Here is a 26,585-nt window from a genome sequence, read left to right on the forward strand (position 1 = left end):
TGGAAGCATGGATAGTCTAGCCTAGACCGTATTGACGACTGCTTGAGTCCAGTCTTGTCCTCAGTAACTTTCAGTCGTTCATGACATTATCTGTGGCCTCCACAATGCGGTGCACTGGCGCCGTCAACTATTGGAGAATGTCGGTGGGTCCCGAATGTCTTTCCTTATCAGGATTGGACTTCCTCCCCGCCGCTCAAACTATCCAGCCCTCCCGTGTTTCATACACGCTTCCTGGAGGATAACCACATAGCCTTCCTACGGAGCAAGCAAGCCGGGGAGGCAGAATGAGGTAATTTGAGTTGTTCAGTATGCAGTTGGGGGTTAATATTTACACGGTTATTTCACCTATTAAGTTGCTATCTCCAAGCTAGCTTGTCAGCATTTGTTACGAGCTGACGTTAGTGAAACGACATTGTTTAGCTAGCTAATGACAAAATGATGGCTAGCGCCTCGCGACTAACGTTAGATATTGTGGTTAGACCGACCTTTTAGCCAGGATAAACCAGTTGCGTTTAACGTTATTGCTAACCAATACATGATTCTCAACACAACATTGTTGACTAGCATGCTATCCACTACTGTAACAAGTTGGGATATCTTATTGTCTAGCTTGCTGCTACCCCAATCGAATGGTAACTGCTTTGTATACTGTATTCCCTGGCGATGGCTACTGTAGCTACCAGTCAACACAATCAACATGGCTAACTATGACAATTTGAATCGTCAGAAGTAGCTAGTTTACTTATCAGCTAGCTTGCAATAGTTACGCACACAGTAGACTGCTGAGCAATGATTATTAACTGTAGTTAACGCTTGTCATTTGCTAACGTTAGATCGCTACGATACTATTAGCTAACTAGTAGCTCGATGGCTTCATTCTAAGCCAACGTTATTTGTCTGTCGCTTTATCCTGCTAGCTAGCTAGCCATCCGAGAAAGGATCACACATTTCTAAACAATGTTGTGGGCAAGACTGCCAAACGGATCCTAAATGTTCCCGAGCACGGTCATAGTAAAACAACGATACCCGCCACCCTGCATTTCAAGGACACAGTGTGTAACAATCGGCACGAGCAAATGCACCAAGTATAATTTTTTTTATCAGAGGCTGCATATCTGCCAAGTATTGATTGTGTCAGCACCTTAGATAAAAGTTATTGACTGAACATAACAGTTAATACTTAAGGGAAGCCTCGTGGGTCTGTTTTGTTATGTAGTCTATGATAGCTGAATCTGAATGATAGACACTTTCCTTGAATTAAGGTTTTCCAGGCTTCATGTTAACCAGCACGTTGTGTTTTCAGTCCATAGTATTTCACTAATAACAAAGTAAAGAACCAGTTGGTGATGACTGAGTAAACTATATTTGAAGGTCGCTACGAGTTATGCCTGCCGAAGCCAGTCCTGGGCAAGAATCTGTCTAGTAGGCTAATCCGTCTGACTCATACTTCCACTGGTTACAAATTGTGAAAGAGAGTAAGTAAGTAGACTCAAGACTGTCTGGACAAACGCCATCCGTCATAATTTGTCCACCAAACTCGGTTAATTTCATTAGGCATACGTGGTAATAAACCAGTGTTTATTTACCCATATTAGGTTGTCGCATCAGTGAGCACAGATGTCAGGAACGTGTGATTCTAAATCTGTGTGGTTTAGCCATCATTGCATGACTTTAAGGAATACTGAACATGGGGATAATGCATGCACACAGATTGCCTAATCCTGTTTAAACCACAATCTCTCACGAGTTTGCTGCCCTGCTTTCACTTCTGCAACTGGCCAAAGAGTCACTCACCTTTTGGAACAATATAAAACTGTATCGGACTGTGAAACACGCATACACACCACTCTAAATTTAGAAGCAGGACATGTGGTGAGGGAGCCTGTCTCAGTCACTCGGCTGGAATGTTGGAAAAGTTTATTTGAAAGTAATTTCCTCCTTGTTTTCTACTGTTCTATTGTTTTCATAATGACTGCCTTACAAGGTGCTACTGCACATGTTTTTGTCAACGAAACATAAAGGTACGTTTGGGTGGAGTGCCATTGATACTAGAGCTGGGACGATAAACTGAAAATTATCGTCACCGATCACTTATTGCAGGCATTTGACTGATATTGTTCATGACGATAAATACTAGCCTATACTAGAGAAATGTGGAGTTTGAAATGAAATAAGTTTGCTAATATGGGTGATTGTTAATGGGACAATTGATGGCTACAACCATCACACTAGTAGTAGTAGTTTTAAAGGGACATTGTTATTGATACTAGTCACTTCCTTTATGCTTTTTCAACACTTGAATATATAGACTGAGTATTTTCTGCTGGAAGACATTGGAAGCTAATAGATTACTAATACCAGTGTTTCTCTCTAGGTATACATATCTATGTGAAGGAACATGAACATCGACCCTTGAACTGAAGAAATGACAACCCCCCGGCACAATCTAGTAACATTGTTGAGTTTTTATCTGTTCTGTTTGGTTTTCCATCTCTGTCTATGATGGAAAACAACTGATTATGGGGCATTTTTCATTCAGATGACACTTAGCTACGCGGTCAATGTCCAAATCTATCTCACTACTGTAAATATTTAAATTCTGCCTTGACACACCTTTCTCCTGCCTCCACATATCTCTCATTTCTGTGGAAGACCGGGACGTTTGACTCAGCACTTAACACGCAATATTCCACCACAATCTAGTGCTAAGTAAATTGCTATAGCCTCCTTGCAAGACCAAGGTGTGTTCATTTTTGTCTGATTAATAGTTTTAATATGTATTGTTTTATTTTGTTATTTAAACTCTTGTTTGACATGTAGCCGTCATTTCTAAACTGCACTTTATTGATAAATATCAAGATCATTTCAAACTGTAATTTAAGCATATCTTTGAGTTATATTTTTTTAATCTTTAGGGGTATATATATTCTGTTTTAATTTTAAACTGGAAAAGTATATTGTTTTTGTTTACAAGCCTTGTCTGTCGATCATTCCGAAATGGACAAACCTAGAATCTGATAGCATTTAAGGACAAGGCAGACATAACCTGGAATTGACTGATCTAAGATCTATCCTTGTCTTCCGCATTTCATTGTGAAGGCTGGTGTTTTTCATTGTTTTTATGTTCCTCTGTTGGATTGACACACTAAAGAGAAGAATCTCCATCTGAAGGCCAGTGGGAGTTATTTTTCTTGGATCGTACAATACTCCTTTGAGTGCAGATGGATTTCACATGTCAAACTCAGAGGTGCTTTTGTGGCGTTGCCTTTGCATTTCAAGCACTGAAGTGGAAGAATGATTTTAAGGAGGTTTCAGGGATAAATAACTTGTTTTAGTTTTTAAGACAGACTGACAGGTCTATAGTTATATTTTGGTTTTCCTAGCAGATCCTAAGGAGAGGTGCTTCCATTTGATTCTCCTTTAAGGTGGCCATCAGTGGCCAAGTGAACTGACATGTTGTATCACTACCTGAATTTAAACAGACTTATTCCATCCAACAAACTGCCAACTGCATGAAACACTCACACACCGTCCACCTGTCAGGAAACAGACCTTACCTACCCTAAACCTGAGGGTTGGAAGTCCTCTCCCCGTCAAGCCCACCACACTAAGGATGCGTTCCCCAGAGCCCCCCATCCCATCCCCAGCTGAGGCGCTACTCCACTGCCAGTTCGGGGGCTGGGGAACGGGCAGCAGCTGCAACAACAGCTGCCCCAACAGCCCTGGGGGTCTGTCGTCCCTGTCTCCCTCCCCCAGCCCCTCTCCTGCCTCCAGCTACGCCTTGACCCTCACCCCCTCCCACATCCACGTCCAGCGCCTGGCCCCCCGCCCTGGTAAAGAGGCACGTCTAATACTACCCCTGTCAGAGCTGGCAGGGTGCAGCTGTCCCCGTGCCCCTGCTCCCCCCTTGCTGGTCCTATACTGGTATCCCCCGGGGAGACGGAGGAAGGGGGTGTCCAGGAGGAGGCAGGTGAGGGTGTACCTGGCTGAGGCCAGGGTGGAGGCTGAGAGATGGTCCACTGCTATTCAATGTCTGCTCAGGGGAGTCACCATCACTGCTGACACGGGTGAGTGTGTGTTCCACTAACACAGCTGCAATCAGTTATCTTGTCGGTTTGTATGCTATGTTACAGTCCAGGCACAATATGTGTAGGTTCTGAGGTTATTGTAACATCCCAGTTGTTGGAATCAGTCTGATGTTCCCTAATGCCCATCATTAGACTGGCATAGTGTCACCGTGAGAGAGAATGAAGTCAAATCAGCACTCGTTATGGCGTTTGGCGTCGACTACTTCCTATCCTGTGTACAGACTTTAACTGTACCTTAATTCACTTTATTAGCACCATTCACTCCATAAAGTTTGTTTCCATAAATGAGTGTTTATGTTAGTTATTGTTAACTGGAGTCATACAGGGTGATCTGAGGTCCTTTTGATGTAGGAGGCCAGAGGATACAAGTGAATATAGGCCTAGGCTACTGTATGAATACCATGCATGTTCTAACAGATACAGGCTAGTTCAGTTCATTTTTGACCATGCTAGATATAGGCTACTGTATAATGGCTGTAGGAAACTGTATAATGGCCATGTGATAAGGAATGAATGGATATACGCCAATGCTGTTGTACTGTACGTACGTACGTACAGTGGGGGGGGGGGGGGAAAGTATTTGATCCCCTGCTGATTTTGTACGTTTGCCCACTTACAAAGAGATGATCAGTCTATAATTTTAATGGTAGGTTTATTTCAACAGTGAGAGACAGAATAACAACAAAAAATCCAGAAAAACGCTATAAATTGATTTGCATTTTAATGCGGGAAATAAGTATTTGACCCCTCTGCAAAACATGACTTAGTACTTGGTGGCAAAACCCTTGTTGGCAATCACAGAGGTCAGACGTTTCTTGTAGTTGGCCACCAGGTTTGCACACATCTCAGGAGGGATTTTGTCCCACTCCACTTTGCAGATCTTCTCCAAGTCATTAAGGTTTCGAGGCTGACGTTTGGCAACTCGAACCTTCAGCTCCCTCCACAGATTGTCTATGGGATTAAGGTCTGGAGACGGGCTAGGCCACTCCAGGACCTTAATGTGCTTCTTCTTGAGCCACTCCTTTGTTGCCTTGGCCGTGTGCTTTGGGTCATTGTCATGCTGGAATACCCATCCACGACCCATTTTCAATGCCCTGGCTGAGTGAAGGAGGTTCTCACCCAAGATTTGACGGTACATGGCCCCGTCCATCGTCCCTTTGATGTGGTGAAGTTGTCCTGTCCCCTTAGCAGAAAAACACCCCCAAAGCATAATGTTTCCACCTCCATGTTTGACGGTGGAGATGGTATTCTTGGGGTCATAGGCAGCATTCCTCCTCCTCCAAACACGGCAAGTTGAGTTGATGCCAAAGAGCTCCATTTTGGTCTCATCTGACCACAACACTTTCACCAGTTGTCCTCTGAATCATTCAGATGTTCATTGGCAAACTTCAGACGGGCATGTATATGTATTCTTGAGCAGGGGGACCTTGCGGGCGCTGCAGGATTTCAGTCCTTCACGGCGTAGTGTGTTACCAATTGTTTTCTTGGTGACTATGGTCCCAGCTGCCTTGAGATCATTGACAAGATCCTCCCGTGTAGTTCTGGGCTGATTCCTCACCGTTCTCATGATCATTGCAACTCCACGAGGTGAGATCTTGCATGGATCCCCAGGTCGAGGGATATTGACAGTTCTTTTGTGTTTCTTCCATTTGCGAATAATCGCACCAAATGTTGTCACCTTCTCACCAAGCTGCTTGGCGATGGTCTTGTAGCCCATTCCAGCCTTGTGTAGGTCTACAATCTTGTCCCTGACATCCTTGGAGAGCTCTTTGGTCTTGGCCATGGTGGAGAGTTTGGAATCTGATTGATTGATTGCTTCTGTGGACAGGTGTCTTTTATACAGGTAACAAGCTGCGGTTTGGAGCACTCCCTTTAAGAGTGTGCTCCTAATCAGCTCGTTACCTGTATAAAAGACACCCGGGAGCCAGAAATCTTTCTGATTGAGAGGGGGTCAAATACTTATTTCCCTCATTAAAATGCAAATTATTTTATAACATTTTTGACATGCGTTTTTCTGGATATTTTTGTTATTCTGTCTCTCACTGTTGAAATAAACCTACCATTAAAATTATAGACTGATCCTTTCTTTGTCAGTGGGCAAACGTACAAAATCAGCAGGGGATCAAATACTTTTTTCCCCCACTGTACGTACGTATATACAGCATGCTATGTTCAGTCAGGACCCCTGACTATTAAAAGGCTAAAGTATTGTTTAAGGGTTCATTCATGTATGTGAACAAACATGTTATTTAATCTTTCTTGGCTGTGTGTGTGTGTGGGCTAGGTTATCCCTTTAACACTTAATTTCCTCTACTTTCTCTGTCTCTGCTCTTATCTGTCCTGCACACACGGTCTGTATCATTCAGCGTCTAACCAACACAGCATCCCTCCCTTCCCACTAACTCCCACCCCTCACCAAGACAGCCTCCCTTCCCACTAACTCCCACCCCTCACCAAGACAGCCTCCCTTCCCACTAACTCCCACCCCTCACCAAGACAGCCTCCCTCCCTTCCCACTCTTCCAACTAACTCCCACCCCTCACCAAGACAGCCTCCCTTCCCACTAACTCCCACCCCTCACCAAGACAGCCTCCCTTCCCACTAACTCCCATCCGTCACCAACACAGCATCCCTCCCTTCCCACTAACACCCACCCCTCACCAAGACAGCCTCCCTTCCAACTAACTCCCACCCCTCACCAAGACAGCCTCCTCCCTTCCCACTTCCACTAACTCCCACCCCTCACCAACACAGCATTCCTCCCTCCCACTAACTCCCACCCCTCACCAAGACAGCATTCCTCCCTCCCACTAACTCCCACCCCTCACCAACACAGCATTCCTCCCTCCCACTAACTCCCACCCCTCACCAACACAGCCTCCCTCCCTCCCTTCCCACTAACTCCCACCCCTCACCAACACAGCATTCCTCCCTCCCACTAACTCCCACCCCTCACCAAGACAGCATTCCTCCCTCCAACTAACTCCCACCCCTCACCAAGACAGCATTCCTCCCTCCCACTAACTCCCACCCCTCACCAACACAGTATCCCTCCCTTCTCACTAACTCCCACCCCTCACCAACACGGCCTCCCTCCCTCCCTTCCCACTAACTCCCACCCCTCACCAACACGGCCTCCCTCCCTTCCTTCCCACTAACTCCCACCCCTCACCAACACGGCCTCCCTCCCTCCCTTCCCACTAACTCCCACCCCTCACCAACACGGCCTCCCTCCCTCCCTCCCTTCCCACTAACTCCCACCCCTCACCAACACGGCCTCCCTCCCTTCCTTCCCACTAACTCCCACCCCTCACCAACACGGCCTCCCTCCCTCCCTTCCCACTAACTCCCACCCCTCACCAACACGGCCTCCCTCCCTTCCTTCCCACTAACTCCCACCCCTCACCAAGACAGCATTCCTCCCTCCCACTAACTCCCACCCCTCACCAACACAGCATTCCTCCCTCCCACTAACTCCCACCCCTCACCAACACAGCATTCCTCCCTCCCACTAACTCCCACCCCTCACCAAGACAGCATTCCTCCCTCCCACTAACTCCCACCCCTCACCAACACAGCATTCCTCCCTCCCACTAACTCCCACCCCTCACCAACACAGTATCCCTCCCTTCTCACTAACTCCCACCCCTCACCAACACGGCCTCCCTCCCTCCCTTCCCACTAACTCCCACCCCTCACCAACACAGCATTCCTCCCTCCCACTAACTCCCACCCCTCACCAAGACAGCATTCCTCCCTCCCACTAACTCCCACCCCTCACCAACACAGCATTCCTCCCTCCCACTAACTCCCACCCCTCACCAACACAGTATCCCTCCCTTCTCACTAACTCCCACCCCTCACCAACACGGCCTCCCTCCCTCCCTTCCCACTAACTCCCACCCCTCACCAACACGGCCTCCCTCCCTTCCTTCCCACTAACTCCCACCCCTCACCAACACGGCCTCCCTCCCTCCCTTCCCACTAACTCCCACCCCTCACCAACACGGCCTCCCTCCCTCCCTTCCCACTAACTCCCACCCCTCACCAACACGGCCTCCCTCCCTCCCTCCCTTCCCACTAACTCCCACCCCTCACCAACACGGCCTCCCTCCCTTCCTTCCCACTAACTCCCACCCCTCACCAACACGGCCTCCCTCCCTCCCACTAACTCCCACCCCTCACCAAGACAGCATTCCTCCCTCCCACTAACTCCCACCCCTCACCAACACAGCATTCCTCCCTCCCACTAACTCCCACCCCTCACCAACACAGTATCCCTCCCTTCTCACTAACTCCCACCCCTCACCAACACAGCATTCCTCCCTCCCACTAACTCCCACCCCTCACCAACACAGCATTCCTCCCTCCCACTAACTCCCACCCCTCACCAACACGGCCTCCCTCCCTCCCTTCCCACTAACTCCCACCCCTCACCAACACGGCCTCCCTCCCTCCCTTCTCACTAACTCCCACCCCTCACCAACACGGCCTCCCTCCCTCCCTTCCCACTAACTCCCACCCCTCACCAACACGGCCTCCCTCCCTCCCTTCCCACTAACTCCCACCCCTCACCAACACGGCCTCCCTCCCTCCCTTCCCACTAAGTCCCACCCCTCACCAACACGGCCTCCCTCCCTCCCTTCCCACTAACTCCCACCCCTCACCAACACGGCCTCCCTCCCTCCCTTCCCACTAACTCCCACCCCTCACCAACACAGCATTCCTCCCTCCCACTAACTCCCACCCCTCACCAACACAGCATTCCTCCCTCCCACTAACTCCCACCCCTCACCAACACAGCATTCCTCCCTCCCACTAACTCCCACCCCTCACCAACACAGTATCCCTCCCTTCTCACTAACTCCCACCCCTCACCAACACAGCATTCCTCCCTCCCACTAACTCCCACCCCTCACCAACACAGCATTCCTCCCTCCCACTAACTCCCACCCCTCACCAACACGGCCTCCCTCCCTCCCTTCCCACTAACTCCCACCCCTCACCAACACGGCCTTCCTCCCTCCCTTCTCACTAACTCCCACCCCTCACCAACACGGCCTCCCTCCCTCCCTCCCTTCCCACTAACTCCCACCCCTCACCAACACGGCCTCCCTCCCTCCCTTCTCACTAACTCCCACCCCTCACCAACACGGCCTCCCTCCCTCCCTTCCCACTAACTCCCACCCCTCACCAACACGGCCTCCCTCCCTTCCTTCCCACTAACTCCCACCCCTCACCAACACGGCCTCCCTCCCTCCCTTCCCACTAACTCCCACCCCTCACCAACACGGCCTCCCTCCCTCCCTTCTCACTAACTCCCACCCCTCACCAACACGGCCTCCCTCCCTCCCTTCCCACTAACTCCCACCCCTCACCAACACGGCCTCCCTCCCTCCCTCCCTTCCCACTAGCTCCCGTTCTGCCCAGATAGCAACACCACTGTTTACCCACGGCCTGTGTGGTTCTTTCTATCTATCTACAGTATATGCTCTCCTTTCTCTCTCCCTGTCCCTCTGTCTTGCACTCTCCTTTTTGCTTTTTCCATCGTCAGCCTTTCTCACATCGCTGTCTCGTTTTAGCACTTTGAGGACCTGGAAGAACCCCAAGGCCTACGTAAAGCCCATCTATTATCCATTTCAACATTCCCTTTTCTTCCATTTGTTTTGACTCTCCCTCGCTCATTATCTCTCTGTCTTGTCTCCTTCCTCTCTCCCAAACACTGTTCTTTTCTCACTGTCTCTGTGCATTAGTCTACACCCTCAGTGTCTGTCTGTACATCCTCCCTCCCATAGTCTTTCATCCTTGCTGTCTTTACACCTTTTTCAGTCTCGTCTCCTCTCCTCCTCCTGTCTCCTCTCATCTATCTGCCCTCTGTCCTCTTTTGTTTTGTACCTCCTCCCTCCCTTCCTCTTTCAATGTCCTCCCTCTTTCTCCTTTCCCAGTTACTACCCCTTTCTCTCTCTCGCTCTCTCCTGCTCTATTCATCACACACTCTGTCTGTAACTGTCTCCTCTCTGTATGTCTGTAACTCTGTCTACTCTCTGTAACTCTTTTTCCACTCTGTCTGTAACTCTGTCTCCTGTCTTATCTCTCTCTCCTTATCTCTCTAACTCCTTGTACTCTGTCTAGTCTGTTGCTCTCCTCTGCAGTGTGAATTAGACAACCTCCTAGCTGCTGGTTCTACTTCTATAATGGCTTTAGTCAGAGATGTGTGCAGTTAGTGTTTGGTCCACTTCAACCCTATACAGTAGGTGCTGCTGTGTAGATAGGGCTCTGCTTGTTATTACTAGGCGTTTTGTGGAAGACTAAGCACTGAAGTGTTCAGTTAAGTACCTTGTTTCCCTGTCCTGGGCTTTGAGTGCCTTTTCATTCTAGAAGATTTAATTATGTAGAGCCATTAGTCAAACGGAATCATTATTACTTATCTGGTCAGAGGTAGTCCCTTTGAGATGAGCTGAAAGAGGTTTGCCTTGTCACAGATATACTCAAGGTCTAAGGGTGGGAAACACTGTGCTTAATGGCAGGGTTTCCCAAACTCGGTCCTCCCCAAATAATCAAAGCTTGATGTTGAGTTGGTTATTTGAATCAGCTGTGTAGTGCTAAGACAAAAACCAAAACGTGCACCCGGGGGTGGGGACTGAGTTTAGGAAACCCTGCTTTATGGTATGACTTACGTTTGTTGTTGTCTTGTAGACTGTGAAGATGAAGCCTTGTATTTTTGATAGAACAATCAAATCAATTTGTTTCTAATGATTGGCTGGTTTCCCTCAGAAATTGGCAAACGTCTACTGCCCCGTCCCCGAAGGCTGCTGCTATTGGTGAACCCCTTCAGTGGGAGAGGCCAGGCTATGCAGTGGTGTCAGACACACATCCTGCCAATGATCAGAGAGGCTAACATCAGCTACAACCTGATACAGACAGGTAACACCCACCGTAACATCAGCTACAACCTGATACAGACGGGTAACACACACCGTAACATCAGCTACAACCTGATACAGACGGGTAACACCCACCGTAACATCAGCTACAACCTGATACAGACGGGTAACACACACCGTAACATCAGCTCTACAACCTGATACAGACGGGTAACACACACCGTAACATCAGCTACAACCTGATACAGACGGGTAACACCCACCGTAACATCAGCTACAACCTGATACAGACGGGTAACACCCACCGTAACATCAGCTACAACCTGATACAGACGGGTAACACCCACCGTGACATCAGCTCTACAACCTGATACAGACGGGTAACACACACCGTGACATCAGCTCTACAACCTGATACAGACGGGTAACACACACCGTGACATCAGCTCTACAACCTGATACAGACGGGTAACACACACCGTGACATCAGCTCTACAACCTGATACAGACGGGTAACACACACCGTAACATCAGCTACAACCTGATACAGACGGGTAACACACACCGTAACATCCGCTACAACCTGATACAGACGAGTAACACCCACCGTAACATCAGCTACAACCTGATACAGACGGGTAACACACACCGTAACATCAGCTCTACAACCTGATACAGACGGGTAACACACACCGTAACATCAGCTCTACAACCTGATACAGACGGGTAACACGCACCGTAACATCAGCTCTACAACCTGATACAGACGGGTAACACGCACCGTAACATCAGCTACAACCTGATACAGACGGGTAACACGCACCGTAACATCAGCTACAACCTGATACAGACGGGTAACACGCACCGTAACATCAGCTACAACCTGATACAGACGGGTAACACCCACCGTAACATCAGCTACAACCTGATACAGACGGGTAACACACACCGTAACATCAGCTACAACCTGATACAGACGGGTAACACCCACCGTAACATCAGCTACAACCTGATACAGACGGGTAACACACACCGTAACATCAGCTCTACAACCTGATACAGACAGGTAACACACACCGTAACATCAGCTCTACAACCTGATACAGACAGGTAACACACACCGTAACATCAGCTACAACCTGATACAGACGGGTAACACACACCGTAACATCAGCTCTACAACCTGATACAGACGGGTAACACACACCGTAACATCAGCTCTACAACCTGATACAGACGGGTAACACACACCGTAACATCAGCTCTACAACCTGATACAGACGGGTAACACCCACCGTAACATCAGCTACAACCTGATACAGACGGGTAACACACACCGTAACATCAGCTCTACAACCTGATACAGACGGGTAACACACACCGTAACATCAGCTCTACAACCTGATACAGACGGGTAACACACACCGTAACATCAGCTCTACAACCTGATACAGACGGGTAACACACACCGTAACATCAGCTCTACAACCTGATACAGACGGGTAACACACACCGTAACATCAGCTCTACAACCTGATACAGACGGGTAACACACACCGTAACATCAGCTCTACAACCTGATACAGACGGGTAACACACACCGTAACATCAGCTACAACCTGATACAGACGGGTAACACACACCGTAACATCAGCTACAACCTGATACAGACGGGTAACACACACCGTGACATCAGCTCTACAACCTGATACAGACGGGTAACACACACCGTGACATCAGCTCTACAACCTGATACAGACGGGTAACACACACCGTAACATCAGCTCTACAACCTGATACAGACGGGTAACACACACCGTGACATCAGCTCTACAACCTGATACAGACGGGTAACACACACCGTGACATCAGCTCTACAACCTGATACAGACGGGTAACACACACCGTGACATCAGCTACAACCTGATACAGACGGGTAACACACACCGTAACATCAGCTCTACAACCTGATACAGACGGGTAACACACACCGTAACATCAGCTCTACAACCTGATACAGACGGGTAACACACACCGTAACATCAGCTCTACAACCTGATACAGACGGGTAACACACACCGTAACATCAGCTCTACAACCTGATACAGACGGGTAACACACACCGTAACATCAGCTCTACAACCTGATACAGACGGGTAACACACACCGTAACATCAGCTACAACCTGATACAGACGGGTAACACACACCGTAACATCAGCTACAACCTGATACAGACGGGTAACACACACCGTAACATCAGCTCTACAACCTGATACAGACGGGTAACACACACCGTAACATCAGCTCTACAACCTGATACAGACGGGTAACACACACCGTAACATCAGCTACAACCTGATACAGACGGGTAACACACACCGTAACATCAGCTACAACCTGATACAGACGGGTAACACACACCGTAACATCAGCTCTACAACCTGATACAGACGGGTAACACACACCGTAACATCAGCTCTACAACCTGATACAGACGGGTAACACACACCGTAACATCAGCTCTACAACCTGATACAGACGGGTAACACCCACCGTAACATCAGCTACAACCTGATACAGACGGGTAACACCCACCGTAACATCAGCTCTACAACCTGATACAGACGGGTAACACACACCGTAACATCAGCTCTACAACCTGATACAGACGGGTAACACACACCGTAACATCAGCTACAACCTGATACAGACGGGTAACACACACCGTAACATCAGCTCTACAACCTGATACAGACGGGTAACACACACCGTAACATCAGCTCTACAACCTGATACAGACGGGTAACACACACCGTAACATCAGCTCTACAACCTGATACAGACGGGTAACACACACCGTAACATCAGCTACAACCTGATACAGACGGGTAACACACACCGTAACATCAGCTACAACCTGATACAGACGGGTAACACACACCGTAACATCAGCTACAACCTGATACAGACGGGTAACACCCACCGTAACATCAGCTACAACCTGATACAGACGGCTAACACACACCGTAACATCAGCTACAACCTGATACAGACGGGTAACACCCACCGTAACATCAGCTACAACCTGATACAGACGGGTAACACACACCGTAACATCAGCTCTACAACCTGATACAGACGGGTAACACACACCGTAACATCAGCTACAACCTGATACAGACGGGTAACACACACCGTAACATCAGCTACAACCTGATACAGACGGGTAACACACACCGTAACATCAGCTACAACCTGATACAGACGGGTAACACACACCGTGACATCAGCTCTACAACCTGATACAGACGGGTAACACACACCGTGACATCAGCTCTACAACCTGATACAGACGGGTAACACACACCGTAACATCAGCTCTACAACCTGATACAGACGGGTAACACACACCGTGACATCAGCTCTACAACCTGATACAGACGGGTAACACACACCGTGACATCAGCTCTACAACCTGATACAGACGGGTAACACACACCGTGACATCAGCTCTACAACCTGATACAGACGGGTAACACACACCGTGACATCAGCTACAACCTGATACAGACGGGTAACACACACCGTAACATCAGCTCTACAACCTGATACAGACGGGTAACACACACCGTAACATCAGCTCTACAACCTGATACAGACGGGTAACACACACCGTAACATCAGCTCTACAACCTGATACAGACGGGTAACACTCACCGTAACATCAGCTCTACAACCTGATACAGACGGGTAACACACACCGTAACATCAGCTCTACAACCTGATACAGACGGGTAACACACACCGTAACATCAGCTACAACCTGATACAGACGGGTAACACACACCGTAACATCAGCTACAACCTGATACAGACGGGTAACACACACCGTAACATCAGCTACAACCTGATACAGACGGGTAACACACACCGTAACATCAGCTACAACCTGATACAGACGGGTAACACACACCGTAACATCAGCTCTACAACCTGATACAGACGGGTAACACACACCGTAACATCAGCTCTACAACCTGATACAGACGGGTAACACACACCGTAACATCAGCTCTACAACCTGATACAGACGGGTAACACACACCGTAACATCAGCTCTACAACCTGATACAGACGGGTAACACACACCGTAACATCAGCTACAACCTGATACAGACGGGTAACACCCACCGTGACATCAGCTCTACAACCTGATACAGACGGGTAACACCCACCGTAACATCAGCTACAACCTGATACAGACAGGTAACACCCACCGTAACATCAGCTACAACCTGATACAGACAGGTAACACCCACCTTAACATCAGCTCTACAACCTCAGCTGTTAACCGGTATCACACACACACACACACACACACGGGTACAACCTCCTAACAACACGTCTCCTTTTCTTCTCAGAGCGACAGAACCATGCCAGAGAGTTAATCAAAGAGATCTCCCTCTCACAGTGGGACGGCATCATCATAGTCTCTGGAGATGGCCTGCTGCACGAGGTGTGGGGGTGTGTGTGTGGGGATGGTGTGTGTGTGTGGGGGGTGTGTATGTATGTGTGGGGGGGATGGTGTGTGTGTGTGTGTGTGTGTGTGGGTGGGAGGGATGGTGTGTGGGGGGTGTGTGGGGGTGTGTATGTGTGTGTGTGTGTGTGTGTATGTGTGGGGGGATGGTGTGTGTGTGTGGGGGGTGTGTGTGTATGTGTGGGGGGCATGGTGTGTGTGGGGGGGATGGTGTGTGTGTGTGGGGGTGTGTGTGTGTGTGTGTGTGGGGGTGTGTGTGTGTGTGTGGGGGGATGGTGTGTGTGTATGTGTGTGTGTGTGGGGGGGGATGGTGTGTGTGTGTGGGGGTGTGTGTGTGTGTGTGGGGGGTTGTGTGTGTGGGGGGTGTGTGTATGTGTGTGGGGGGTTGTGTGTATGTGTGTGTGTGGGGGGTGGTGTGTGTGTGTGGGGGGGTGTGTGTATGTGTGTGGGGGGGTGTGTGTATGTGTGGGGGTGTGTGTATGTGTGTGGGGGGGATGGTGTGTGTATGTGTGGGGGGCATGGTGTGTGTGGGGGGGATGGTGTGTGTGTGTGTGTGGGGGTGTGTGTGTGTGTGTGTGTGTGGGGGGGGTGTGTGTGTGTGTGGGGGATGGTGTGTGTGTATGTGTGTGTGTGTGGGGGGATGGTGTGTGTGTGTGTGGGGGTGTGTGTGTGTGGGGGGGTTTGTGTATGTGTGTGGGGGTTGTGTGTGTGTGGGGGTGTGTGTATGTGTGTGGGGGTGTGTGTGTGTGTGTGTGTGTGGGGGGGGATGGTGTGTGTGTGTGGGGGTGTGTGTATGTGTGTGGGGGGTGTGTGTGTGTGTGTGTGTGGGGGGGATGGTGTGTGTGTGTGGGGGGGTGTGTATGTGTGTGGGGGGGTGTATGTGTGTGGGGGGTTGTGTGTGTGTGTGTGGGGGGGATGGTGTGTGTGTGGGGGGTGTGTGTATGTGTGGGGGGTTGTGGGGGTGTGTGGGGGGTGTGTGTGTGTGTGGGGGGGGTTGTGTGTGTGTGTGTGGGGGGATGGTGGGGGTGTGTGTGGGGGGATGGTGTGTGTGGGGGGTGTGTGTGTATGTGTGTGGGGGGATGGTGTGTGTGTGTGGGGGTGTGTGTGTGTGTGGGGGGATGGTGGGGGTGTGTGTGGGGGGGGTGGTGTGTGTGTGTGTGTGGGGGGTGTGTGTGTGTGTGGGGGGGATGGTGTGTGTGGGGGGTGTGTGTATGTGTGTGGGGGTGTGTGTGTGTGTGGGGGGGGATGGTGTGTGTGTGTGGGGGGGGTGTGTGTGTGTGTGTGGGGGGATGGTGGGGTGTGTGTGGGGGGATGGTGTGTGTGTGTGAGGGGGTGTGTGTATGTGTGTGGGGGGGATGGTGGGGGTGTTGGGGGGATGGTGTGTGTGTGTGGGGGGGATGGTGTGTGTATGTGTGGGGGGGATGGTGGGGGTGTTGGGGGGATGGTGTGTGTGTGTGGGGGTGTGTGTATGTGTGTGTGGGGGGATGGTGGGGGTGTGTGGGGGTGTGTGTGTGTGTGGGGGGATGGTGTGTGTGTGGGGGGGATGGTGTGTGTGTGTGTGGGGGGTGTGTGTATGTGTGGGGGGGATGGTGGGGGTGTTGGGGGGTGTGTGTGTGTGTGGGGGGGGTGTTGGGGGGATGGTGTGTGTGTGTGGGGGGGATGGTGTGTGTATGTGTGGGGGGGGCTGGTGGGGGTGTTGGGGGATGGTGTGTGTGTGTGGGGGTGTGTGTATGTGTGTGGGGGGGATGGTGGGGGTGTGTGGGGGTGTGTGTGTGTGGGGGGGATGGTGTGTGTGTGTGTGGGGGGTTGTGTGTGTGTGTGTGTGGGGGGATGGTGGGGGGTTGTGTGTGTGTGTGTGTGTGTGTGTGTGTGGGGGGGATGGTGTGTATGTGTGGGGTGGTGTGTATGTGTGTGTGTGTGTGTATGTGTGGGGGGGATGGTGTGTATGTGTGTGGAGGGGGTGTGTATGTGTGAGGGGGATGGTGTGTATGTGTGGGGGGTGTGTATGTGTGTGTGTATGTGTGGGGGGGATGGTGTGTGTGTGGGGGGGGATGGTGTGTGTGTGGGGGGATGGTGTGTGTGTTGGGGGATGGTGTGTGTGTGTGTGGGGGGATGGTGTGTGTGTGTGGGGGGGATGGTGTGTGTGTGTGGGGGATGGTGTGTGTGTGTGGGGGGGATGGTGTGTGTGTGGGGGGGATGGTGTGTGTGTGTGGGGGGATGGTGTGTGTGTGTGGGGGGGATGGTGTGTGTGTGTGGGGGGGATGGTGTGTGTGTGTGGGGGGGATGGTGTGTGTGTGGGGGGAGATGGTGTGTGTGTGGGGGGATGGTGTGTGTGGGGGGATGGTGTGTGTGAGGGGGATGGTGTGTGTGTGTGGGGGGATGTTGTGAGTGTGTGGGGGGATGGTGTGTGTGTGTGGGGGGATGGTGTGTGTGTGTGGGGGGATGGTGTGTGTGTGTGGGGGGATGGTGTGTGTGTGGGGGGGGGATGGTGTGTGTGTGTGGGGGGATGGTGTGTGTGTGGGGGTGGGGATGGTGTGTGTGAGGGGGGATGGTGTGTGTGTGTGGGGTTGATGGTGTGTGTGTGGGGGGGATGGTGTGTGTGTGTGGGGGGGATGGTGTGTGTGTGTGGGTTGGATGGTGTGTGTGTGTGGGGGGGATGGTATGTGTGTGGGGGGATAGTGTTTGTGTGGGGGGGATGGTGTGTGTGTGGGGGGGATGGTGTGTGTGTGTGGGGGGATGGTGTGTGTGTGTGGGGGGGATGGTGTGTGTGTGGGGGGGGTGTGTGTGTGTGTGTGGGGGGGATGGTGTGTGTGTGTGTGTGGGGGGGATGGTGTGTGTGTGTGGGGGGTGTGTGTGTGTGTGTGGGGGGATGGTGTGTGTGGGGGGATGGTGTGTGTGTGTGTGGGGGGTGGTGTGTGTGTGTGTGGGGGGATGGTGTATGTGTGTGGGGGGGATGGTGTGTGTGTGGGGGGGGATGGTGTGTGTGTGGGGGGATGGTGTGTGTGTGTGGGGGGATGGTATGTGTGTGGGGGGGTGTGTGTGTGTGTGGGGGGGATGGTGTGTGTGTGTATGTGTGGGGGGATGGTGTGTGTGTGTGTGGGGGGGATGGTGTGTGTATGTGTGGGGGGGATGGTGTGTGTGTGTGTGGGGGGATGGTGTGTGTGTGTGGGGGGATGGTGTGTGTGTGGGGGGATGGTGTGTGTGGGGGGGGATGGTGTGTGTGTGGGGGGGGATGGTGTGTGTGTGTGGGGGGGGATGGTGTGTGTGTGTGTGGGGGGGGTGGTGTGTGTGTGTGGGGGGGATGGTGTGTGTGTGTGTGGGGGGGATGGTGTGTGTGTGTGGGGGGATGGTGTGTGTGTGTGGGGGGATGGTGTGTGTGTGGGGGGAGATGGTGTGTGTGTGTGGGGGGATGGTGTGTGTGTGGGGGGATGGTGTGTGTGAGGGGGGGATGGTGTGTGTGTGTGGGGGGATGGTGTGTGTGTGGGGGGGATGGTGTGTGTGTGTGGGGGGATGGTGTGTGTGTGTGGGGGGGATGGTGTGTGTGTGTGGGGGGGATGGTGTGTGTGTGGGGGGGATGGTGTGTGTGTGTGGGGGGGATGGTGTGTGTGTGGGGTGGGGATGGTGTGTGTGAGGGGGGATGGTGTGTGTGTGTGGGGGTGATGGTGTGTGTGTGGGGGGGGATGGTGTGTGTGTGTGGGGGGGGATGGTGTGTGTGTGTGGGTTGGATGGTGTGTGTGTGTGGGGGGGATGGTATGTGTGTGGGGGGGATAGTGTTTGTGTGGGGGGGATGGTGTGTGTGTGGGGGGGATGGTGTGTGTGTGTGGGGGGGATGGTGTGTGTGTGTGGGGGGGATGGTGTGTGTGTGGGGGGGGGTGTGTGTGTGTGGGGGGATGGTGTGTGTGTGTGGGGGGTGTGTGTGTGTGTGTGTGTGTGTGGGGGGATGGTGTGTGTGGGGGATGGTGTGTGTGTGTGTGGGGGGGTGGTGTGTGTGTGTGTGGGGGGATGGTGTGTGTGTGTGTGGGGGGATGGTGTGTGTGTGGGGGGGGATGGTGTGTGTGTGGGGGGGATGGTGTGTGTGTGTGGGGGATGGTATGTGTGTGTGGGGGGTGTGTGTGTGTGTGTGGGGGGGATGGTGTGTGTGTGTTGTGTGGGGGATGGTGTGTGTGTGTGTGTGGGGGGATGGTGTGTGTATGTGTGGGGGGATGGTGTGTGTGTGTGTGGGGGGGGATGGTGTGTGTGTGTGTGGGGGGGATGGTGTGTGTGTGGGGGGGGATGGTGTGTGTGTGTGGGGGGATGGTGTGTGTGGGGGGGGGATGGTGTGTGTGTGTGTGGGGGATGGTGTGTGTGTGTGTGGGGGGTGGTGTGTGTGTGTGGGGGGGATGGTGTGTGTGTGGGGGGGATGGTGTGTGTGTCTGACTCTGCTCTGCTTTTCTCTCTCCAGGTGATCAATGGTTTGATGGAGCGTCCAGACTGGGAACTAGCAATAAAGACACCTGTAGGCATCCTGCCCTGTGGCTCTGGAAATGCCCTGGCTGGATCCATCAACCACCATGCAGGGTGGGTCACACACACACACACACACACATCCAACCAGCTATGTGACACATGTAATGACTTGACCAGAGATATGAGACTGATTCAAACCTAAACATGCAATATTTTAGAATTTCTTGTTAGATCAATGGTGAGAATGCTGGAGATACTAGTAGAAGCAATGAAATGAATGCAAAGGTTATTCCAGTTCAGGGTTCTGGTCCCATGGTGTGTCTGGATTGAATTAATAATTTCTCTCAGCCTCAAATTCATTCCTCAACCACTTGATACATTTCTCAATGCAGATGTAGATAAACACGCACCTTTACAGTCACACACACCCACAGTAGTTTTCATTGGAAGTGAAAGGTGTGCAGTCTAATTAGCATTGGGCCGATATATGATTCTATCGAATATCGGGATGCTTGACATTGACGAATATGTGAAGTCCAAGATGGTAGGTGTATTGGGATGTGCAAGACTTCTGTATTTGAGCTTTAATAAAAATCTAACGGTGCAGTCTTATAAGTTAGGCTGCAACAATATGTTGTAAAATGAAGTCTAAATAAATGAAGACATTTTTTTGCCTTACTAAGGTTATTTAATGAGAATGTGACTAGAAAATCATATAAGGACAAAACTTGCACAGTCTGGAATTATCTAGTCAATATTGGTGGCTCCCGAGTGGTTTGATTCCAGGCTGTATCACAACTGGCCATGATCGGAAGTCCCATAGGGCGGCGCACAATAGCCTAGCGTCGTCCGGGTTAGGGGAGGATTTGTCTGGGGTAGACCGTCATTCTAAATAAGAATTTGTTCTTAACTGACTTGACAATTGTTTTTAATGAACCTTTATTTAACTAGGCAAGTCAGTTAAGAACAAATTATTATTTACAATGACAGCCTGCCAGGGAACAGTGGGTTAACTGCCTTGTTCAGGAGCAGAACGACAGATTTTTACCATGTCAGCTCGGGGATTCGATCCAGCAACCTTTCGGTTACTGGTCCAATAGGCTACCTGACACCCCAAAAGTTAAAGGTTAAATAAAAAAGAGGAAATAAAATAATAAAGTCGCCCAACGATTATATCGGATATCACAATATTTGGAGTAGCATATCGTAGAAGAGGTCTCCCCAAATATCGCCCAACCTTAATTCTAATCACGGTCAACCTTTAGACTTTAGTTTATTGATGTACAGCCCATTGGCCCTATTACATTGCAGTAGTAGACTTCAGTTTATTGATGTACAGCCCATTGGCCTTATTAAAGTACTGTAGACTTTAGCATCTTCAACTAATCCTTATGCCTCTCGTATTGCTGTATCAGCTGTTTCAACGACTCATCGAGACTGAGACTGATAGAGAAATTCTCTCTTCCCTCCCTTTCTCTCCTGCCCCCCACTCCCTCCCTCCCTCCCTCTTTCTCCTACCCCCACTATTCCCTCCCTCTCTTCATGTCCTGTTATTTCTAGAGTTCTCTCCTTTATCTCTGGAAGACACGTCAATAAATGAGTCCAGTCAATATAGTACAGTCTGTTCTTTCATCTCTCTCTCCTTCTTATCTCGTGTTGTCTTTATGATGGTTTGTTTGGCCACCTACATAACATTCACTGATTGTGGATGTCATAAACATTACGTTAACTTATATTACACAGTATTCATTTCCTCTCTCCTCTCACCTTTCCTCTCTGTATTTTCCATTCCTCTCCCTCTCCACATTCTCACCCTTTCTCCATTCTCTTCCATCCACTGTTTCCCTCTTACTTTTCTCTTCATCCCAGTTATGACATGTGCCTTCGGGAGCCTCTCCTCCTCAACTGCTGTTTTCAGCTCTGCCGTGGCGGAGTCAAGCCCATGGATTTGGTCTCCGTGACAACCAGCCCCGCCCCTTCTCAAAATGGCCGTCCGGGTCTTCCCAGAAGGATGTTCTCCTTCCTGTCTGTGGCCTGGGGCTTTGTGTCTGACGTGGACATCGAGAGTGAGAGGTGTGTGTGTTTAAGTTAATGGCGTGGCTGCGGTGCCGAGTTCTCTGGAGTCCTCTTCCCGATAGCTAAACAGCCGAAGCTTCTGCACATGTGCGGGATTCTCTATTTTACTGCTCCCTCTGCTGACACAGCTTATCAAACACAAGCTGTACACTGAAGGGCAGTTTTTCCATCATCATTGCAAACATTGGCTAAGCAGGAGGCAGTCAAAGTAGTAGTTGAATGGTCATCTGCCCAGAAGTGGAACAGGCTACTCAGGCAAATTTCAGTCATTGTCAAATCGTGCAGTACTTGCATGATCATTGAGAAGCGAAATTACAGTTGTATGTGATTTGTGGTTTAAATGCAGATTGTTTTTGCCCCAATATAATGTGTAGACAGCTTCCTACATGTGCTACTGCAATATCCTTAGTTACAACAGATAAAGTTGTAGCCTACATCCTAAATATATATATATATATATGTATATGTTGGTTCAAATAGCTGCAGGTTTTATATCAGCTGTTCAGAAATTTGAGGCAGATAAGTAGGCTCCATCATTTCTATCAAAAAGGTTGATAGGAAGGGTTCAGAAGAGGCTGAGTAAAGTGAGAAATGTGAAGGGAGGTGGATGTCTGTAAACTAACACATGGGCAGAACGTGATTGGGTTCTTTAACTCTGGGGAAGAGGCTTCCAGGGTGACGGGGCAGGGCGCTTGCCTTTGGTCACTCATCCTTAAATTAAGTACATGCGATCTTTCACTGTACCTCCTTGATCACACTTATTCCTAATGAATAAGTAATGTGTTATGTTCTCTGTTGTTTCCTTGGTAACTTAATGGTGTGATGTTGCAGGTACCGGGGTCTGGGCTCGGCACGGTTCACCCTGGGCACTCTGGTCCGCCTGGCCTCCCTGCGCTCCTATAAGGGCCGTCTGTCCTACCTGCCCCCCTCCATAGTCGCCACATCCCCAGACGCCATCCCTCCGCCCCTGCGCAGACCCCTGTCCCGCAGCATCACTGAGGGCCTGGAGGGCTTCTGCCACACCCCCATCCAACGCACCAGCTCTGACATGGGCCTCAGCGAACAGAGGAGTCTGAGGAGGGTAGACACGGAAAGGGAGCGGGAGAGAGAGATGGAGAGGCAGAGAGAGAGGGAGAGGAGGAGGGAGAGGGCCAGGGGAGGGGGAACGGGGGTGGTCAGGACGAGTAGCTTGGCAGAGGATAGAGAGAGAGAGATGGAGGGAGAGGCGGGGAGGTCAGGGACAAGTTCGGAGAGATCTGGGACGAGTTTGGAGTCGAACGAAAGGGAAGATTGCAGGATGGGAAGGGAGGATGGGATGACGAGGAACATGGAAGAAAGGCCAGATGAGGAAAGAGAAGACGGAACGATGGAGCAGGACTCAGGGGTGATAGAGGATATAGAGGAGAGAGTGAGGAATGGGGAAGGCAGCAGTGTCTCAATGGATGGGGTGATGGAAGCGAAGGAGGTTGGAGAGGGGTACGGGGTGGACATAGGGCAAGAGGCCAACGAGGACCCAGAGGGGTGTTACTTGTACCCAGACAACCTCCAGCAGACCAGACTGGCTCTAAGGAAGAATTCTGCCCCTTCCAGCCAGATAGCTAACGCCTTCTTTAGCCAGCCCCTCAGCCAGGAGGCTGACCCCGTGTCTGGAGCCTCGTACAGGGCAGAAGAGATGGATCTGAACGGAACATACTTTCAGAAAGAAGCTTACCCACTGGACATCGCCCGGGAGAGAGCCCTCACCATATCCTCTCCCTTCAGACACTCTCCTTTCTCCTTCAAGCCCAAATCTCTGGACCAGAACGCATCCCGCCCCAGACCCCTATCCCTCCTCCACCACCCCCACTCCAACTCCCTACCCCCCAAACTCCCCTCCCTGTCCCTCTCCCTCTCTCCCACGCCCCCTTCCTCCCCGTCCTGCGCCTCCCCCCACTCCTCCTCCTACCTCGTTCCACGCCCCAACACCCCCAACTCTACCTCCCCTTCCCCGTCTCTCCAGTCCCCCTCCCCCTCCTTTACCTTTGACATTGCAGAGCCTGCCGGACCCCTCAAGAACCACCCCCCGTCTCACTCCCTTTCAACCCCCCAGGGATGACCTCCTGCCCCCCTTGGACCAGGCCCTGCCGACCCGGGACTGGGTGACCATTGAGGGGGACTTTGTGCTTGTGCTGGCGATCTACCAGTCCCATCTCGGGGCAGACCTCCACGCCGCCCCCCAAGCCAGGTTTGACGATGGGCTGATCCACCTGACGTTTGTGCGGGCAGGGATCTCCAGAGCCACCCTGCTCCGTCTGTTCCTGGCCATGGAGAGGGGGGCACACCTGTCTCTCAGCTCCCCCTATGTGAGCCACGTCCCAGCCAGGGCCTTCAGGCTGCAGCCCCTCTCCCCACGAGGAACACTCACTGTGGACGGGGAACTGGTGCCATACGGCCCGCTGCAGGCACAGGTAGAGAGAGCGATGGAGTGGGGGAGTGTGAGAAAGTGGAGTGGGGAGGGCAGTAGCTAAGATTTTTAAAACTGATTTCGAAAGCTTTTTTTAAATAAATCTTTTCACTTACAATCCCAGCTCGTAAGTGCATGTAAATCCACTCCACATCTATAGTACTGAACTGGTGTATTGTCTTTGGTACGATGTTACCCTCTGTATTCTGCCTGTATTATATTAAACCCTTGATGATGGCCTATCACTTCAGTGCACAAAAGCTGTTAGACTTCTGTGTTTAGCTTTCATGTTTTCTCTGGTATATTAATAACCACATTATACACTTCTAAGACCTATCTTTAGTTCCCTTCTCTAAAGTATTATACTAATCACTCTATCGGTTTGTCTCCCTCAGGTCCATCCCTCTATGTCCCGGCTCATTGTCGGCGACTCTGGAGTGAAGATCACCCGATTCTGACAAGGGATTGGCTGACCAGATCAGCTGATACGGCGCTCTCTTCAATTATATCATCTCTGTTGCCATCTACGTTCACAGAGAAAGAGGAGAAAAAAGCCTCAGAGACTGAAAATAGCCCAAATCATTTCTGGGGTTTAATGGAAGGGATCACCTGCTGAGCAGAGCGGCGGTGCAGGACGCAAGCCGAGGGATTAATAGAGAATTTTAAAAACGGATGAAAACAAGCTTTGTTGCACAGCTGTTGGATTACACTCCGTTTATCCTGAGAAGCCTGTACCTGCATAGCCATGGGAACAAAATAGGGGGGGGAAACAAGTTGAATGTGTATGGGGGAGTGTGTATTCAGTGCATGTGTGTGGTGTATACATTCTAGTATGCACAAATGGCATGCAGAGATGCACATTTCCTGACCTTGCCTTACAGAGAGAGTTCAGATTTCTTTGTTCTCTATCAAAGCTGTCCTAGAACAGTTCTAGTTCTATATCAGAACTCTCAAAACTGTCCTAGAACAGTTCTAGTTCTATAGCAGAACTCTCAAAACTGTCCTAGAACAGTTCTAGTTCTATAGCAGAACTCTCAAAACTGTCCTAGAACAGTTCTAGTTCTATATCAGAACTCTCAAAACTGTCCTAGAACAGTTCTAGTTCTATAGCAGAACTCTCAAAACTGTCCTAGAACAGTTCTAGTTCTATATCAAAACTGTCCTAGAACAGTTCTAGAACTACTTCAGAGGGAGCCACACCCTCATGCAAATGTAGATCCCCTTCCGTATTGGAACCTCCGTCCTTCCCTGTAATGCCTTAAAGTACATCTCCTGTGACTTTGCCCTTTCTGTCTTATATAAGAAGCCTAAACCTGCGACTCTGCAAACCTCCATTCACCAGAGGCTGGTGGGAGGAGCTATAGGAGGACGGGCTCATTGTAAAGACTGGAATGGAATTAATGGAATGGTATCAAACCCATACAAAACCCCATGTTTGACTCCGTTCTATTTATTCCATTCCAGCCATGACAATGAGCCCGTCCTCCTCTGCCATCCAGGTAAATCAGAGGGGACTGTCCACTACAGGAAAAACAAAGCAAAGCTGATGAGCATACTGTGGTGTTAAGTTTGTATTGGTGTGTATGAAATATCTGTGAACAAAGGAAGTTTATTAGCAATCCCATGGAGACGATTACTCCTAGAATAAACCAGTAAAGTTAGATCAACACTGAAATAAAGATAAAGCTCATTGAGTCCTTATACACGGTATTCCACAATAGTAGGATAGATGGGACTGTTGAACAGTAGCCATCATGGTGTATAGTGCATTTGACTGTTTTTCTTAGCAAAAAGGGTGCATGATGATGATGATGACGATGCTAGATTATGAAGTTGCAACACAGTGAGCACGAGACTGTTGCTTGATCAAGTTTCATGTATGTTGTCACGGAATCCTCTGAAAGTCTCACAAAGACCCAGAATGCTGGTTGTTTTCAGCAAATAGTCACTAGCTCCACATGTGTAAACTGCCTTTTTACATACCTCTGTTGTAGTCGATTTTAATTGATATAATTGTGAGTAGATTCTGAAGTGTTATGCAGCTGCAGAAAATCAACACTCGATTGTATTCTGTCTTTTAGATAAAGATTGCTGTTGAAAGGAACAAGA

At 50.4% G+C, this 26,585-nt stretch overlaps 1 protein-coding gene across 1 annotated transcript; it reads left to right on the forward strand.

Moving 5' to 3' along the window:
• The first annotated feature begins 10 nt into the window (after window positions 1-10).
• On the forward strand, window positions 11-26,585 carry sphk2 (sphingosine kinase 2). Its single transcript, XM_014151038.2, is given in 9 exon segments — window positions 11-289; window positions 2,375-4,067; window positions 10,863-11,012; window positions 15,396-15,490; window positions 19,953-20,068; window positions 21,827-22,030; window positions 22,865-24,120; window positions 24,122-24,480; window positions 24,872-26,585. Coding segments are annotated over 8 exon segments (2,697 nt in total). The 5' UTR covers window positions 11-289; window positions 2,375-3,613; the 3' UTR covers window positions 24,935-26,585.

The sequence above is a fragment of the Salmo salar genome, chromosome ssa02 (genome assembly GCF_905237065.1).
Source record: "Salmo salar chromosome ssa02, Ssal_v3.1, whole genome shotgun sequence".
Lineage (NCBI taxonomy): Eukaryota > Metazoa > Chordata > Actinopteri > Salmoniformes > Salmonidae > Salmo > Salmo salar.